Here is a 15,689-nt window from a genome sequence, read left to right on the forward strand (position 1 = left end):
AAAAGGACGCAAAGCTGGGACTTTTTCTTTTGCTTAATTTTATTTCTACAATGGCCAGTAGGCCAATAAAAGAATGAATTGTGGGCTTAAAATGGCCCCCTGGTTGCACTTTGGACATCCCTGATCTATACATTACAGCAAATCCAAATGCTGAGCAGGATAAGCATCATGGAATATAAATGAATTACGCATGTCTTAGAATATTAGTACCGTTTTCCATGTTATCGACTATCTTATTTCAATTAAATCAGTAACTGTTACATTTGTTCACTTCCTGCTTTCCTAATATAGTTAAAGTTTTTATTTTAATTGTTTTTGTAATTTTTGTCACGTACTAAAGTAGGAGGTGATATGAGCATCCAATGACATAATGGGTACCATAGTAAGTCAATATAGTGATATATATAGCACATCATGACTGGTTCAAGACTCTTCATCCTTGTATTTAGCAAACATCAACTGCTTGTATTGTTTCTTGAATTGGCTCATCGTTGTGCATTGTTTGAGGGTCTTACTCAATCCATTCCATAGTTTGATTCCACATACTGAAATGCTATGGCTTTTTAACATAGTCCTAATCCTTGAGGAGTTTTCTGGCCATGGACCCAAATTGCTCTTGTTTTGTTTCACAAGCCAGTTAGTTGGCTTGGAAAAGTATTAGGTTGTTACCAGACTGTTCTTGAATGGTTAGGAGAACCATTCAAGAATCATTAGACTAAATTGGGAGTGACCCCTCTTAAACAATCGAAAAACCAGAAAAATATGACTTTACCCAAGTCTTCAGGAGGCCAATCCTTGTCCCTAATGTTTTTTTTTTCTGGAGAGAAGTGACTTTTTTGCTGCCATGCTTGACATCACACCATGCACAAAAAGTCTTCCCCTCCCACCTGCCTGCTACCATTCCGGAACAAGCGCTGACTTAGTGGTGCTGAATCAACTTTCAGAGACTGTCCTGACCCTTTCGGACACCCTGGAACCTTCTTCACAACCATTGAACCTCTCTTAGAGGTTCTTCATGATCTGATAAGTGGCTGCTGTCGTTGCAATCTTACCAGCAGGAATAACCTTGCCTGTGATGCTGTTTGTGTGCTAAGCAATTGCGAGTGCATCTGTTTCCTTGCAGGTGACCGTGGTAAAACAATGACTTCAAGCATAACTCTCCTTTTAAAGGGGACATATTATGCTTTTTCCACTTTTCTGACCTATAAATATAGTTAGTGTTGTATTTTTGTGTTCAACGATGCCAAAGTTTCAGATAATGAGGTTTGCGCATTTGGAAGTGAACATGAAAAAAGTTTGGGATGGCTCAAAACGCTCGGTTTCAAAAGGCGTTGCAAAAATCTTCCTTTGTGATGTCACAAAGAGGCGGATTTCCTTATATGGGCATGTCTGTAAGCTCTCTGCCCAAGCTCTGCTCCTCTGTTTACTTGCTAGCAAAACCACATTTGTTTACAATCCCTAACAACGCTACCATCAGGCACAAGTGGTTGGAGTTCTTGATTCCCGACCAGCTAAAGAAATGGATTTTAATCTGTCTGCGCTATTTCACACTGGACTGTTTTGCGAATATATTTGCCAGTATGCAGCTGGACTGCTTTCCAACGGTACTTGGTCGTGCGGACTGAGCAGCTAAGTCACGATTTATCGATTTATGTCCTAACTGTGTTTGTTTTGTGTAAGTCATGGAGCAAAAGCGCTTGCATACAGGGAACGCAGTTGCTAATAGCCGTTTCCCACCGCAATTAGTGGTTTATTATTATTTATTATTGTAATTTAAAGCTTCCAGTGTGGTATTCTCACTCAATCAGTATGACATAGTCACCTTCAGCCTTTGTTTTTGTCAACAATGTCACCTGAACTAGAGACTCGCTAACATGATGTAATCTGGTCCTTTGGTGGCAGGGCTGAAATGCAGTGGAAAGTGGAAGTGCAAATTGTGCAAATCATAAAAACTGCAAGAACACACTTTGTGAAAATGAATATGTGTATCACATCACATCCATGCTGACCTCCAAGGTAGCTCACCACACCAAGATCGGGATATTTATACCAACCAGTCCTAAGAAAAACAGAAGTGGAGACCTGAAGAAGGCTTTGCACAAGAGTTGTACAGTAAAAACAACTCTGGTACTTGTCTTTGTATAAGGAAAAGTCATTCATCCATCAATTTTCAAACAGAAAAAAGAAGCTGAGAGTAAAGTTGATGGACCGGTAAGGCATGTCCAGACCAAAACATAACATGACAAAAATCTGAATAACACAAACTCAAATCTTCCAATTTTACCACAGAATGTTTCAGTTCTGATGATGACATCATCAGTTACATTAAGATGATTCTAAAATTGTATATTAGAAATGGAAACGTTTGGTAACCCTATAAAAATAAAGCCTTTACTGCCCCCCAGTGGCATGTTTCAAGCACAACAGGGTCCTGATCACTGTGTCTCAATGTAAATAACTGGGTTTTATGGGGGAAGTGTTTACTGTATTTTTGAAACAACTGGAAACCATTCAGCAGAAGATAACCACTGTTATGTCACTGGGTAAACATTGAATTGTTATTTCAAGATCAGAACTAGCAATGACTCAGCAATATTTAATTGTATTTAATTAAAACAATGTTACCTCATTATTTTATATACAACAAGTGTATAATGAATGCATTTTTTGTGCCGTACATGTTTTCTTAAGGGGACAATTTTATGTTAATTTATGTCTGTTTTTACCGTCATTATTATTTATATGGTTATGTATACAGGTGTGTCTAAAAAAATATCAATATCTTTGAAAATATGTCCCAATTTTGTCTTCTTATGTCTGCTATATTGGGTAGTACGAATATAAAGTTGACTATAGGGGTGTTATTTCACATCTAGAGGGCTCTAATAATGTTAAAAAACCTATTTAGAAGGTTGTAAACAGGTTTTCTATGCTCTAATTCATAACCATAGGGTTGTACTTTGCGGAAATTTACATATCACGGTGGGGTCTGGAACCACAATTAATGAGGCATTACTGTGCATGTATTGTTACACCCCAAATTATTAGTTATTATTTGTTTCGGCTATATATATGTATATATGCACGTGTGTGTGTGTGTGCAATAGCTGGGTTAGTTAATAATTCAATTATTAAATTCACCATTGCAAAACTATAAATTGATGATCTTGCAGTAGTCGTAAGTGAAATACTATCATTCTTCACACAATAAATAAATACTACGGGTGCGGGTTTTTTTTTTCAAAGTAAAAGGCATAAATGCAGCGTGGTTTGATGTAAATGCGCATGCGTATGCGTATTCAGCGCGCAGAGGGATTCTCTCAAATACAAATGAAAACCGACTGGGATTGCCAAATCACTTCCCTGCTTTGGAATGACGTCCAACCGGGACATTCCAGTTATATTTAGAGCCTATATATAGTGGAGTCGCCCCCTAGCTTTTGTTGACTCTGCGGCAAGGCAGCAAGCACGACATATTGTCCTGAAACCAACACCACGTGACCTACATACCTACTATCGGCTTTACATGGTTATTAAATACACAAATAGAATGCGCCATTCTAAAAAAACAACAAGTGTAAACAAGCTATAAAAGCTAATAAAATATCTCATGTGTAAATGTTTTATATAAAATATATATCAATTAAACTTAATATGGCTATAGAGTTGAATGAAAGTGTTTGATTCGCTGTTATTGCAGTAGATTTGTGATAAGCGACATGGCCCAAAGTGGACTCTCCAGCTATGCTTTGTGGGTAAAGTGCGCCCCGGTATCCGCCCATATTCGCCAAAAGGAGGCCAGGACCTGAACAGCTAGACCGGACGCTGGAACAAATGGAAAGTTCAATCGATTAATTTGTTCACTTGTTTTGCGTGTTGTGGTCCGAAGCAGACAGTTTTAATGCGGGCCTTTGGTTGTGGACTGGGAAATGCAGACATCGAGTGAAACCAGAGGACGATCAGCTTGACTCATTTGAGACGCGGAACTCCCATTCGTTTAAAGGTAACACAAATGTGCACGATTCACGTATTTTGCGTCTTGTACGTTTTATTATCCGATTCCATAACTTGTAGTTAAATGCGTGTACTTGCTCGTAAGTGTTACAGTTTTTAAACTTGTGTGTATTTTCATTGTAAATGCAAAACTACGCCCAGTTGGGAACCAAATGTCGGCCCAACACTGCAGCCCTTTTTGGCTAGCTTGTCAATGGCGGCTTCAAACTTTGCACTTTTTACCCGTTTAATTCCAAGAATATCACGGATGCCCCGGTATGAGCGGTAAACAACGTTGCGTCAAATAATTGTTTTGGTAAATGACTCGACAAAGGAGCTTAGCTTCACTTTTTAGGTCGCGGTTAGCTCCAACGCTAGCTTAGCTGTTAGCACACCCTAGCCTGGTTGTTCTCAGGGTTCTGGGGGTTTTCACGCCACCAACCTGGCAACCCTTCGGGCTGGAGGTATAGATTTCATGATTTTCTTTGAGCGTTCACACTCAAATTTTTATTTTATAATTAACTTTGACGTTTTGACAAAGTTTGAATGAAAAAACTGGATTCCTTGGATGTTACTAAGTGTTTCTAGCATAGAAGTAAGACGCTCAATTCTAATTAAGTAAGTATCTTGGCTCTGTTGTGCTGTCTGGAGATATCTTATTCGTTGTCGACGTTGTTTATTATTGTAGTTGTGTTTTCTAATATTTAGTTCCTTTCCCGTAATTAATGTCTTAACAAATATTGTTATTAATCGAAGTGTCCTGTGAGAATAAATGCATAAACGCAGCACACAACTTACTAGTAGTTATTGTTTGTAGCTCAGATATAGAAGTACTATTTTAGTACTTTTAGTTAGTGAAATATACAGTAATTCATTCAAGTAAAACCTTATATTTGTGTCACTGTTTCCAAACTTTCTATTTGTTGACCAGTTGTAAAAAAAACTGCTTCTTTTTAGGAATAAAATATGATCTTTCTCTAATACAGTTTCCAAAACTATTGATTATTAATGATAAAGAACAAAACAGGCATTCATTTATTGCATTCAAAACACACTTTGACAGGAATATACATAGTTAACAATAATTCAAACAGCTTACAGCATTTACGACAAGCTAGTAATGATGATGTAGACTTGTAAGTACATTTTTGGCTTCTCACCACTGGTATTTTTCATAAAATAATGACGTTTTCTCCATTAGCTGGCCATACTTGCACATAATACCTAGTAAATGTACAGTTAGAAGAATGTGTGATATAAATACAACATGAATCAGATGCTGCAACAGTCTGAATGGTCACATACAGTATGTTATTGAAATTGCCTTATAATGCATGGAAGAACTTTACTGAATTTTAGTCATCAATGTCTAACAATGTCTTCTTTTGGTTCCGCAGGTGAATCATGACAGAATATAAGCTGGTTGTAGTGGGAGCTGGTGGCGTTGGCAAGAGTGCACTCACGATTCAGCTCATCCAGAACCATTTTGTGGATGAATATGACCCCACCATTGAGGTATGTGTACGTCAATCAATGATTATGCGACAGCATGGACATATTTAAACCATACCAAATGTATTTTGGTATGGGGGTCAGAACAAGGAGATTCCTTTTTTGTAAAAGTGGGTCCAACGTGTTCTTCAAGTTGAAGTATTAAAGACACCAAACTGGTTTTTAAAAGTTCCTTGTCTGCTTCCCGGCTTTCTTGGAACCTTGGCATATTTAGAGAGATCAGGTGCAAGTTAATTATTAAGGCTGTGTAGATTACATCTGCACATGTAATAAGATGGCTGCTTACTCACACGCACTCATCAAATAATTATTCTTGTACGGCGTGTGTGCATGCACGCGTGTGCACGTGTGGCTTACAGTCAGTGTTAAGTGATGCCTGTGACTATTGAAACATGTTCTTAAGGCTGTTTGCTAATTAAATTCCAACAGGAATGTCATAAATAGCACCAATAACAATAAAAGGTTGTCTATAAATAATAATTTATACAAATCAATTTAGCATTCTAGCAGACAGTGCAATGACCAGAATGGTGCAGAATCTTTATCCTGGTTATTTCACTTGTTTTCAGTGGTGACATATTGCTTGATGCAGTTCATAGACTCTTTTAAAGGCCGAGTGAAAGAGAGCTGGTAGAATTAGGAAGACGGATAGATTCACACGCAGGAAATTTCTTCAACACAAACTCACAAAGGTGCTATAAAGGACGCACTTGTGATACTTTTCTGGCTACCATCTCTTTCAGGATTCCTACAGAAAGCAAGTGGTGATTGATGGTGAGACATGTCTGCTGGACATCCTGGACACTGCAGGTCAGGAGGAGTACAGCGCCATGAGAGATCAGTATATGAGAACAGGGGAGGGCTTTCTCTGTGTTTTTGCCATCAACAACACCAAGTCCTTTGAGGACATTCACCACTACAGGTGAGTCAGGAGGTGGACCCCAGTTTAACATCCAAACATTTTTTTTTAATAGTCATGAAGTTCCCTTTTATTTGAATGAGCATCACTCTGATGGCCACTTTACATTGTATTTGAACCTGTGTAAAAATCCCAAAATTATATGTCTGTGTCAATGTCCAGAGAACAGATAAAGCGGGTGAAGGACTCTGAGGACGTCCCAATGGTGCTGGTGGGTAACAAGTGTGACCTCCCGTCCCGGACAGTGGACACCAAACAGGCTCAGGAATTAGCACGCAGCTACGGCATTCCCTTCATTGAGACCTCAGCCAAAACCAGACAGGTATGAGTAACTAGAATCAGACATGCAGTCTACATCCGACACTTCGCCTTCTCAGTGCGTCTTTTAAGGAAAACTGGACTCACAAAAAAAAAAAAGCCATCATCCAATATCCTTATGTGAGACATGAAGACGTCTTTCTCTTTTCTCTGTGTTCTAAAGATATAAAAACAGCTAAAAGTTGCAGTGAAGCTTTAAGATACACAGAAAAGAAAGATGTGTGTTCATGTTTCATGTAAGAATTATTGGATGATGGTCAAAATTCTAAAAAAAAGCACAGTTTTCCTTTAAACTCTTGTGTTATGTGGTGTTCCGTGTTTGTGTGGCTTTTTTTTAAGCATCAACACTGCTTGTTAATGCGCCGTGACTAAATCAGTCCTGTGGTTAATTGACAGTTAATTTCTCAGGGGATACTCTCATTATTGCATGCTACTCTGCACATAAATATGTGCGCTGACTTCTTTTGGACACTTGCATAATTATAATTGTACTTGTAACCAAAGGCCACCAGTAATTCTTCCTGGATGAGGACTGGGATTATTGATTGTGGTTATGATGATTGTTTTTTTTGGGATTTTTTTTTTTGTGGTCTTGTTGGTTTTTTTTATTAAATGATGTGGTGGGGTGTTGTGATCGGGGCCTTCTGTGGCTGTGTAGGTTCCTCGTGTGGTAAATTGCTGCTTGTTCCAGTTTGGGGAAATAATCATCACAATGATTTCATTCTTTTATTAGAATTAGCTGCTTTTACAGTGTATCGGTGCCGCTGTTTAATGCATCTGTTTTTCACAATATTCTGTACCATAACAAATTAGAGAGGTTAGTTACATTTTTGTGCAAAGGTTTGATAATTTTTCATAGGTGCACAAAAAGTAACTATTTCAAGACAACCCAGAAAAAGGAGTTTGCAAACACCCAGGAGGTAAGTTAGTGACGGTAAAAGACAAATAAGGTGGAACTTAAGTTGGCTGTTGACTCAGCAGACCAGTTGTGTGCCGGTAAACCCACCCGAACCCACTACCACTTTGCACCTCTGTGTCTGCAAGCTGTTTGACTCGGAGCCCGACAATGTACGGCGCTCCCTTGTATTCCTCTCCATTGAGGGAAGTTGTGTCTCACGCTGCAGAGAGTGGAAGATGCCTTTTACACCCTGGTACGGGAGATCAGGCAGTACCGCCTCAATAAACTCAGCAAGGAGGAAAAGACGCCGCGCTGTGTCAAGCTTAAAAAGTGTGTTGTGATGTGAAAGGGGTAAGTGTACGCACCCTTGGCCCTCCCACCCCCCCACCTCCACACATTGACTCTGTGTTAACGTATGCTCAAACTGGATTCTGGGGACTAAAGCTGGGAACAAAGAGGGTGTCGAATTCTCCAAGCTAACCTGCTGGTTTCTGCTGGGGCTGCGGTGAGACGCCTACAAAGGAGTCAACGGATGATTGCTGTCTGCTTCTTGTGTCTTTTGTGATTCATTTATAATCTAAAGTTGGTGTCACTCCGACTTGGTGTAGTTGATTTTATTTGCTCATTTAACTGCTCTTCTTTCACGCTCATACGCTCTTGGTTCAATCTGGGATATGCTAGTTTTTTCCCAAACATTCTGCACACTCAATGGCCACAATTTAATGTCTGACTAAAGCTGTGTAAAAACATCAGCGTTTACAGAGATGGTAACCGCCGTAGTGATGCAACAGTAGCCACGTTTACATGAGTTTTTCTCTTTCCGAATGACCTTTCCGAAAGCAATGGTATACATGGAAAGTAATATTCCAATCGTGTGTCTACATGTGCCGCTATAATCAACCAGAATAGTCAATGGGGCATGCGCAGTAAAACGTAAACACCAACATCACGTGATACCGACTTCCTCAAGTTTTTTTTCACTTGTTGGAATAACTCCGTATTCCCAGTTTTTCCTTCGTCCAGTCTTGAAATTTAGTTTGAATCAAAAACAAACTTTCCGCAGCAGTCCAGTGCCGATTGCTCGCCTCCATTTTTTTAAATCGAAGAACATCTCGAGCTGCGTGTTACGTCATATCTCAGCATTCGCTGAAAAAAACGCACCCGGGAACAGGAAAACATAAAGTTCAATCTTGCTAATATTTTATAGTTAAGCTTGGCACATGTTTTATATAGATATATATTTTCTTTTTTTAATAAAACTGGACTTGTGAATGGCGTATAGAAGGGTTTAGATTCGGTTCCACAGATGGAAAGCTTCTTGCCAACCGCCAATAAACAACAGAAGAAGAAAAACACCACGTAGAAGAACGCAGTCTGACAACTTTCCGATTGAGCGGGTACAAGATACCTGAATCGGATTGGGGAAAGGAATCCGATTATATATTCTTTCGGAATGAGGTGTATACAAATTTTACATTCTTTCCGTTTGAGCAAATAACCCGAATTAAATTGGAATATTTGGGTCCATGTAAACATGGCTAATATGTTCAAGAAAGGCATAACACATTTTTCCAAAGCAAATATTAGACACTTTTCAGTATGATGCACTTCATTTTGACAACCGAAATCATAAACCTTGATAAATTAATACATTTTTTTCAGTTAAAATGTGCTTGTTTTTGTGTACGCTGATTGTACTACCAGATTAATTAGTACCTAATTAGATTTTTACAGCCGTACTTAATGTGGTTACTGAAATTATACACACAAATGAAATTGTATGCGCTCAAACGCTCCAGCGTCTGCACCTATTCCAGCTGTATTGTCCTTTTGGATTTGGATTTCCACCCAAGGAAGTCCGGCTCGGTGTGACATCACAGGGCGTAAAGTGTAATAGCATAATAGCATAATAAGCATAATAATAAAAAGCATAATAAGACCCTTTTTAAACTTTTTGCATTGGCGGTTACATGTCCTTGTAAAGGCAACACAGCAACAATTATGCTGCTGTTTGTTTTATACAAGCATTTATTAATATTATATGAATTATATATTACACATTGGTGCCCTCCTTTAAAAAAAAATGCATTCAATTTAGGAGGTGCACAGTGCCTCCATCCCCAGTTTGTGGCCAAGGTACGAGTGTGAAAGTATGTCAGTCTGCTGGAATCAACACGGTGAAAGGTGTTTGGGCTCGTAGGCCTGCGTGGGTGATGAATGGAGATCATAAGGAGAAATCGTTGGCCGTGGGAGGTGTGATGTGGATATGATGAGTTGGCAAACGTCTTGTGAGTGGAGGTTAACCTGTTTTGTGTGACTTTTTTTCCCTCCCCCTTTTGACACACATTCCTTTTTTGTAATTCCTCTTTTTTTTTCCCCCTTACACATTCAAAGCCACATTTATTGCAATGTATGTTTTGTCACTGTAAAGTATCTGCACTTACGTTTGAATGAATGAGCAGAAATGTCTCATTCTGTTTCATTGGAAGCTGCACAAATTCAGCATAGCTGCCAAGCATTTAAAGCAGGGGTCTCGAACTCAATTTACCTGGAGCTAGGGTCTGGGCAAGGCTGGGCCGCATCAGGTTTTCCCCAAAAAACCCAAAAAACACATTTATTAAAAACAAAAAAAATTGGTTCCAATTTTCTACAAGAAAAGCTCTGATAAAACATTCCACTGTTCTCAAATATATTAATTTTTATTTTTTCTGCACAAAATAAGATGAAAAATAAATAAACAAATCAAGAATAAAGAAAATCAATCAGTAATAAATAAATATAATAATAATAAAAATAATAATAAAACGGCAAATAATAAAAACTTAAGAAGCCACATATAGTTGGTGGGTAGACAAATTATTTTTTTCAGATTAAAATGAACAAAGCATTATTAGAGCCCTGTAGACATGACAAAACACGACTATAGTCACATTTATACTTTTTTTTTAATTTACAACATATTGCGCAACTGCAGCGTCATGAGACACATGCTAACTCGCAAACTAGAGAGCTAGCGACCTAAACGGTAGCCTTCAAGTTATTTCCTTTAAACTTAAATAGCCAAAAACGTACCACTTCCACACGGATAGGGAGGATAACTATTAACAGTTATTTAACCTTTAACATGAACATTAATCAAACGTAATAATTTTTTCTGGGTACATGATACCATACAGCATCCATATCAAACTTGCGCGGGGCCGCACTAACATTAAACTTTCATATCAAGGCGGAGGGGGCCTCAAACTGGTGGGCCATGTGTTTGAGACCCCTGATTTAAAGTATTTATTGAAATGGAAAAAAAAAAATCTCTCTCGGGTAAGTGCAGCTACTTTCAATAGAAGTTGAATTGTGATGGCGCATCAGTAACTCACATTCTTTCCATTGTTGTTGTTGTTTTGCAGGGAGTGGATGATGCCTTTTACACGTTAGTTCGAGAAATCCGCAAGCATAAGGAGAAGATGAGCAAGGAGGGCAAAAAAAAGAAAAAGAAGTCCAAGACAAAGTGCACACTCATGTGAATAATCAGTCCTTTTATCCAGACAGACTTAAAAAAAAAAAAAAAAAGAAACTTATCTTGAACAGAAAGTAATACATTTTGTACATTACACTAAATTATTAGCCTCTTTCTCAGTACAATACCCACTGTAACAAATACTAAACTTGACCCAGTTTGTCTGCCTTCATATTATTTGCTACTCGGGACACCAATAAGCTTTATTTTCTCTTTTGTGCCAGTTGCTCACACGCATTGGTTTGTCAGCGTTGTTTAGATTTTGCTAGGCGGTGTTGATTTAGTTGATACCCCCCCCTCCCTCCTCCCCCCTCCCCAGAAGTTGTTCTTAACCACATCACAGTTCATACCCGACAGACTTTTATGTGACGGTCCTTTGGCAAAAGGTTATGTTAGTGGCTTTTCAAAGTATATGGGATGCCAAAGAAAAAAAAAATAATCCCGAGTGTGACCCCCCCCCCCCAGTGTAATGACCTCAAGGACAAATGTTTATGTCACTGATATGTATGCATGAAATACTTTACTCTTCTCCAAACACCTTTTGTCAGTTCTTTGTATCATGTGGGGAGCCATTTTTTTTGCCTACTGTATTTTCTTTTCTTTTAGTCGTGGCATGCATTTGTGTCTCATAGCACTGTAGACCCAAGTCAACAACAGTCCAGTTGATGAAGTCTTCAGTAATTAACGTTTTTGCCTTTTTTTTGAGAGTGAAATCCACCATGGCTTAATGATACCACCCAGTAAGACCAGTGCTGTGTTTGCAAGGGATTCACACGTCCACAGAAAAGAGAACCGTGTGTCATATTTTCTGTAATTCTTTACACTTTAATGCAGGATTCTGTGATTTTTTTTCCCCACAATGACATGTCAGTAAGACATTTTCTTCTTTAGGTGCTGGTTTTTCCAAAGGTTCTCTTATTAGTGTTTCATTTTGTCAAGTGTTTAAATCAGCAAGAATCCCCGGAATGCTTAAAAAGTCCATACATTTGTGCAAAGATCGGCGCCATGTGCTCGGAAAATACCTTTTATGTACATAAATTACAAAACACCCAGAGTTGTTTTATTCAAAAAGCAGAAAACTGTAAACTTCTAAACACTTTTCTAATGAGTGTTTTTGCTGGGTTAAATGTGACGTCACACAGTTACGCGTTCAGACCACCAGGGGTCGCCCTACACCACATTTTGAGTTTGTCTTTTTACCAAGTCTGTCTTTTGAAAAAAACATTGTTTTCATCCCCAATGCGTGCCAAATGTTGATCTCCCCCCCCCCTCACCTAAATCACTTAAACCGTGATCGTATTTTAACACCCTTTGTATATATGTCATACTGAAAAGGTGCATATTTTGTAGATTGTGCTTCATTTCATTGAGATGAATGTGTGTGTGTGTGTGTTAGGGAATGTTGCTTTTATGGAGTTTTTTCCTTTTTGTGTATGACTAGTGTGTGACTGTTGCAGGGTTAGGGAAGAGAATGAAAGGCCACTTTGCAACAAGTTGAGTGGTGATCTTATCTAAATTGCATCTATTTTTTTTTGCCATGATTCCCACCACTCCTATTTAATGTGTAATAAAGAACAACAGAAAAGGACGCTGACTCTGTCTTTTTTCATTTTTTTTTTCATTTCAAGGTTTTGAAAATACTTGACAAACTCCATGGTTATAAAGTAAAAGCAAATAATTACTCATTTTCATACTTTGGGCCTCATTTTTTGGATGGCGTATTGTAAACTTATCAATATGTAAATAGTGTTGTCCAAAGAGGAAAGAATACAGTGATCACTTTTGGCCAACATGGGGCGCTGTTTCCTCATATTCTACACGTTTATCATTTGTCAGTCAACCTGTTTCTTTAGAGACCAATGAAATATATAAATATAATCTGTTTTTTTCCACCCATAAATGAATATACAACTGAGGCGAATAATTGCCACAGTATTCTCATCGCATTGTATTGCAATACTGTATCTGGAAGTGTCTAACGTTGGATTAAACTGTCATCAAAGAATCAAAACTCGAATTGCCCTCGGGGCATGTCTTGGGACTTGAAAATAATACAATTTTCAGTGAGTGTGTTTTGTAAAAATGTGTCCCCATTCAACGTATTGATAAACTTTATAGTTTCCCACAAGACAGTACATTTTCCCATAAAATCTACCGCATTGAATTGCCTCTTCAGTCCAGCCAGGACAATAACAACAAATGGTTTTTAAAAGTGATATTGAAATAATAATGGAGCGGCCACCCAACCAAAAGTACCCCGGGAGTAAAAGACGCACAAAAAAAAAACCCCATAACAACATCCAAAGAACTGCAGGCCTTATGTTTCAGTTAAGGTCAGTGTTCATGACTCCATCATAAGAAAGACGCTGGGCAAAAATGGCCTGCATGGCAGAGTTTTGCGGAACGAAATAGAACATTTTCTGCCATTATGAAAATAATCTATGGTATGACAAGACAAAAGTTGAACCATTTGGATAGTACGTATGTCTCATTACAGCTAGCATTAAAGTAACACATTTCAGAAAAAGAACATTATACAGACAGTAAAAATATGGTGGTGGTAGTGTAATGGTTTTGCTGCTTAGAGCCCTTTGATCCATGAATTTTGCAGTCTACCAAAAAAAAAATCCTGAAGGAGAATGTCCGGCTATCTGTTTGTAACCTCAAGCTGAAGTTAACTTGAGTTTTTTGTGTTATTGCCATGGCAACACAATAGCCCCTTGTCTCGAATGCCTGGTTTCTAATTAATCTACATACACTTTTCTATGTTATCCTGTGGCTTGAGTTTACAGAAGGCACTTTCGTCTGTCGTATTTGAAGAAGGCGAATGTCAGAATCAAAGATGACATCTTTTCCCTGATGGATTTCCTTGAGGTAAATGTAAATTAAAGACATTGAACACACTTCAAGCACATACCTGCTCATGTGTCTCAATGCACACTGTATTGCCATAATTAGGTTGACAGGAACTATTTGGGTCAGAAGCAGCCTGTACAACATAACTGTCAGACATGATTTCTGTTATGCTGACTTCATGATGAAATATGAACACAAAAAAAGGATAATAAACAATTTTATTGGTTTGGTGTACCTTGGCCCAGTTTGTCATGGATCCATAGAATGGTCAGCGAAACATAAGTTGAAACACACATAAGAATGAGTCTTATTTATGTCTTAAATGACTATTTATTTTTTTGTCTACTATATTGGGTAATACAAGTATGAGGGGTATTTAAGGGTTAGTCGTAAATATGGTTGTTAGCATTATTAGAGCCCTCTAGACATGAAATAACACCCCTATAGTCACATTCACACTTGTATTATAATAAGAACCATATTTACGACTAACCCTTAAATATATTTCTTAGCATTATTAGAGCCCTCTCAACATGAAATAGCACCCCTATAGTCACATTCATACTTGTATTATAATAAGAACCATATTCACGACTAACCCTTAAATATGATTCCTAGCATTATTAGAGCCCCCTCGACATGAAATAACACCCCTATAGTCACATTCATACTTGTATTATAATAAGAACCATATTTACGACTAACCCTTAAATATATTTCTTAGCATTATTAGAGCCCTCTCAACATGAAATAGCACCCCTATAGTCACATTCATACTTGTATTATAATAAGAACCATATTCACGACTAACCCTTAAATATGATTCCTAGCATTATTAGAGCCCCCTCGACATGAAATAACACCCCTATAGTCACATTCATACTTGTATTATAATAAGAACCATATTTACGACTAACCCTTAAATATATTTCTTAGCATTATTAGAGCCCTCTCAACATGAAATAGCACCCCTATAGTCACATTCATACTTGTATTATAAGAACCATATTCACGACTAACCCTTAAATATGGTTCTTAGCATTATTTGAGCCCACTTGACATGAAATAACACCCCTATAGTCACATTCATACTTGTATTATAATAAGAACCATATTTACGACTAACCCTTAGATATAGTTCTTAGCATTATTAGAGCCCTCTCGCCATGAAATAGCACCCCTATAGTCACCTTCATACTTGTATTATCATAAGAACCATATTCACAACTAACCCTTAAATATGGTTCATATTTACGACTAACTCGTAAATATGGTTCTTAGCATTATTAGAGCCCTCTAGACATAAAATAACACCCCTATAGTTGCCTTCATACTTGTGTTATAATAAGAACCATATTCATGACTAACCCTTAAATATGGATCCTAGCATTATTAGAGCCCTCTAGACATGAAATAACACCCCTATAGTCACATTCATACTTGTATTATAATAGAACCATATTTACGACTAACCCTTAAATATGGATACTAGCATTATTAGAGCCCTCTAGACATGAAATAACACCCCTATAGTCACATTCATACTTGTATTATAATAAGAACCATATTTACGACTAACCCTTAAATATGGTTCTTAGCATTATTAGAGCCCTCTAGACATGAAATAACACCCCTATAGTCACCTTCATACTTGTTACTTGTATATAATAACTAAGACG

General features: G+C 37.9%; 1 protein-coding gene across 2 annotated transcripts; it reads left to right on the forward strand.

Annotated features, from left to right (window-relative positions):
• The first annotated feature begins 3,667 nt into the window (after positions 1-3,667).
• Positions 3,668-12,742, forward strand: kras (v-Ki-ras2 Kirsten rat sarcoma viral oncogene homolog). Of its 2 annotated transcripts, XM_058074910.1 has the most exons (6): positions 3,668-4,003; positions 5,391-5,508; positions 6,249-6,427; positions 6,587-6,746; positions 7,867-7,991; positions 11,045-12,742. In XM_058074910.1, exons 2-5 carry the CDS (start codon positions 5,398-5,400, stop codon positions 7,984-7,986), a joined length of 570 nt encoding a protein of 189 aa, XP_057930893.1. In that variant the 5' UTR covers positions 3,668-4,003; positions 5,391-5,397; the 3' UTR covers positions 7,987-7,991; positions 11,045-12,742. The 2 variants fall into 2 exon arrangements, with proteins under 2 accessions (XP_057930893.1, XP_057930894.1); XM_058074911.1 differs by lacking the exon at positions 7,867-7,991 and having other exon boundaries at positions 3,717-4,003.
• Positions 12,743-15,689: the final 2,947 nt, after the last annotated feature.

This window comes from Doryrhamphus excisus, chromosome 6, assembly GCF_030265055.1.
Source record: "Doryrhamphus excisus isolate RoL2022-K1 chromosome 6, RoL_Dexc_1.0, whole genome shotgun sequence".
Classification (NCBI taxonomy): Eukaryota; Metazoa; Chordata; class Actinopteri; order Syngnathiformes; family Syngnathidae; genus Doryrhamphus; species Doryrhamphus excisus.

Coding starts and splice junctions, on each gene's coding strand:
- kras (XM_058074910.1), top strand. CDS start 5,398: ATGACAGAATATAAGCTGGTTGTAGTGGGAGCTGGTGGCGTTGGCAAG. Junction 5,509..6,248: donor AATATGACCCCACCATTGAG/GTATGTGTACGT, acceptor CATCTCTTTCAG/GATTCCTACAGAAAGCAAGT. Junction 6,428..6,586: donor GAGGACATTCACCACTACAG/GTGAGTCAGGAG, acceptor GTCAATGTCCAG/AGAACAGATAAAGCGGGTGA.